Here is a 2,864-nt window from a genome sequence, read left to right on the forward strand (position 1 = left end):
AAGTGAGAAAGGATTACAAAAGCTGAGAGATAAAAATAGCAAGACTGAGAGGGAGCGAGCGAATTCGGGGACGGACTTAATGGGCAGTGTGCGAGCAGCTCAACATCGACTTTGGCCGATGCCGGTGCTGAAGAGCATGAGTCATGCCGGACCTCGCTCTACGATAGTGCCAGTTAAGGAAGGTCGTGTGGCAGTGACGTTGAGAGGCGCCTGATGCCGGTGCACTTCACCGGAAGTCGCTCGGATTGCTGACCATGCGGCCTCCAGCGGCCCCACACAGTCGCGGGACCACCTGTGGGACGAACTGTGTCAGGGCACTGCCCCGGACTTAGCATCGATCGGATCCTTTCGTAAAGTTGAAGTTATCAACCGGTCGCGGAGCTCACACTCGGCTCGTCACGTAGAGATTGTGTTTGGGGGCTGGACCATAAGCGGCACGTCGGACCGGCACGGTTTCGTCATCGTTGTGTGCGTCACCAGTGTGCTTCAGATTCTTCAAGGCTTGGAAAAATATGCAACCGAAGACGAGTGAGCCAACGTAACCGGCATCGCGCGTTGAATAATGCTCCCAATGTCCGTCATTCTGGGTGGAGCAAATAAATAATGATTCATCTTTGGTTTGATACACTTTTTAAATATGAATCTCTATGCTCTTTTCGCACCCAATTGATCCCAACTGCGGTTTTTGGTTCAAAGAAACTTAAAAACTCCGGTGACCCGCAATGGGCACCGGATCTGCGTTTGTTCAATTATGATAAATTGTTTAACTATATTTCGCGCATCAATAGTTTCGATTTCCACGTGGATGCAGTTGCTGACTGATACATGTGGCTCTGTCAGTTGTTATAGGTGAAATAATACTGAACAGCTGTAAAATTTATTGTGTTATGTTTTTACATTTTGTTGATTGGACTGAAAGTGACATCTCAACCGTTGTAGATATGACGAACATTGGTCTCTCATTCACTGCTGTATTTTAACCAAAGAATTCAAGGTATATACTAAATCATTTGTTGGTTGCAAATAGTTCATAAATTGCATAATAAATTTTCTTTATTGCTGTATCAGTACTTTCTTAATAAATAGTTTTACATAACCTTAGTAAATAACCTTGAAATTAAGGTATCTGAATCGGTAACAACGATCTCAAAATCCAGGTTCGAATTCGAGGCTTCAAAATTCGCTGCCATGGGTTGCCATGGGATCTTGTCGAGCAATCGGAGGAACTGATGATCGAAAGCTCAATGAACTAGCAGCCTAGTGGCCGACGGCTGCTTATGCAATAGGTGATCGTAAAAAATTTATTGGCAAAACACAGGCACACAGAACGTGCATGGTCCAACAGACGGAGGGACTCAGACGGAGATAGTAAGTTGAAAAATTGCACTACAAGCCATGTAGGTTCAATCGCGCTCTAGTCACTTCAACATAGGTGATGATAAAATTCTGTTTTTGAATTTTTACAATAACACAAGAGATGACGTGAACCTTAATTTAAAATTTCGTTAAAATATACTTCAAAAGGCAACCTTAAGTTTATTTCTGCTTTCTATTATTACGTATTGGGCAGGATAATGTTGAAACAAAAAAGTATTATTTAATTTTAAATTCTAAATTAAATTTTAATTCAATTTGAAAGCAATTAGTAGAAAATTGAACGATTATTTCATCTTCACTAAATTTCATTAAACAAGTTCTGTTTGTACGTTGTTTTATAGTGTGCTTTATGTTATTCATTCATCAGCATGTAGAAAAAAACTTAGATAAAGAATGTAGAATTTCACATGAATGAAGTGTATTAAGCGAAAGACGGCAGTTCGAAACTTGACAGTGTATAAAGTTAGGTGAGAAAACTTTAAGTTGGAGCTTAATAGGATTCTGTCGGTAACAGTATCTCGCCTGTATCTTAAAATTTCAGCTCCCTCTCATGATGTATCGCACCTAAAACCTAACTCTAATTAATCACAGGATGTAATTGTAGTTGTAATTGTAATTAATCTTTACGTATTTCATATCACGCTTCGTGTCAGCATTTACAGCGGTTAGGCGGTCCACGAAAATGATCATTCGTCGATCTCAGATTTAACCCATGAAACGAAACTTGAAATGCGCGTGTAAATTCCTGGCTGATTAACTGTTCCACAAATCATACCATTTGACGTGATACCTACCAAATAGTAGGGTCTAGAGCAGAGTCCTGCATCCCGATCTGCTTCCGGAACCCGGAGCTGTAGCGGACCGCCGGAGTCTCCAGAGCATGTATCTTTCCCACCTTGCTGGTCACTGGCACACAATTGCATCTTCAAAATTCCGTAACACAGACGCCGGTTGTGGAATGTACTTTGGTTGCACTGCCAATTCGGTACAATAAGAAGCTGTACCCGTTGTAGAACCGTCGCCTGTTCGTTATCTACGCCGCAATGCAAACGTTTGTAAGGACATCACTATTGCGCAATCGATTTTCAGTGATCTTTAGTGGCATACTTACAGTAGCCAAGATTTCCCCATCCTGTGGCTATCAACGGAGAGTCAGGATCATTATCGTTAGTCCAAAGGCAAGCCGGTTGTACGTAGGCGTTGAGAGTGACCGCGGTGTTTAGTTGCACCAGTGCGATGTCGTAATATGCGTAGTGATAGCCCGGATGGTGCACGATCCTCTGAACCTCAACGTCCTGGCGGTTTGGAGAAAAGCTATCCTTGAGATTGTGTTCTCCAAGGCGGACGATCGTCGGAGGATTCGGCATGGAAGCGAATGCACAGTGAGCCGCCGTCAGGACGAATCGAGTTGCGATGAGAGAGCCCGCACAAAACCAATCAAAGCCAGAATCGTTTTCACCACAAGTATCTTTGGAGCACGGCCGGCC

The 2,864-nt window shown here is 43.1% G+C and overlaps 1 protein-coding gene across 1 annotated transcript; it reads right to left on the reverse strand.

Annotated features, from left to right (window-relative positions):
- Nucleotides 1-386: 386 nt before the first annotated feature.
- On the reverse strand, nucleotides 387-2,837 carry LOC128276854 (serine protease snake-like; the record flags this gene model as incomplete). Its single annotated transcript, XM_053015312.1, has 3 exons — nucleotides 387-583; nucleotides 2,088-2,410; nucleotides 2,489-2,837. Coding segments are annotated over 3 exons (869 nt in total), but the record flags the coding sequence as incomplete, so codon positions are not given.
- Between the last annotated feature and the right edge of the window lie 27 nt (nucleotides 2,838-2,864).

Source organism: Anopheles cruzii, unplaced genomic scaffold, assembly GCF_943734635.1.
Source record: "Anopheles cruzii unplaced genomic scaffold, idAnoCruzAS_RS32_06 scaffold02710_ctg1, whole genome shotgun sequence".
In the NCBI taxonomy this organism is placed as follows: domain Eukaryota; kingdom Metazoa; phylum Arthropoda; class Insecta; order Diptera; family Culicidae; genus Anopheles; species Anopheles cruzii.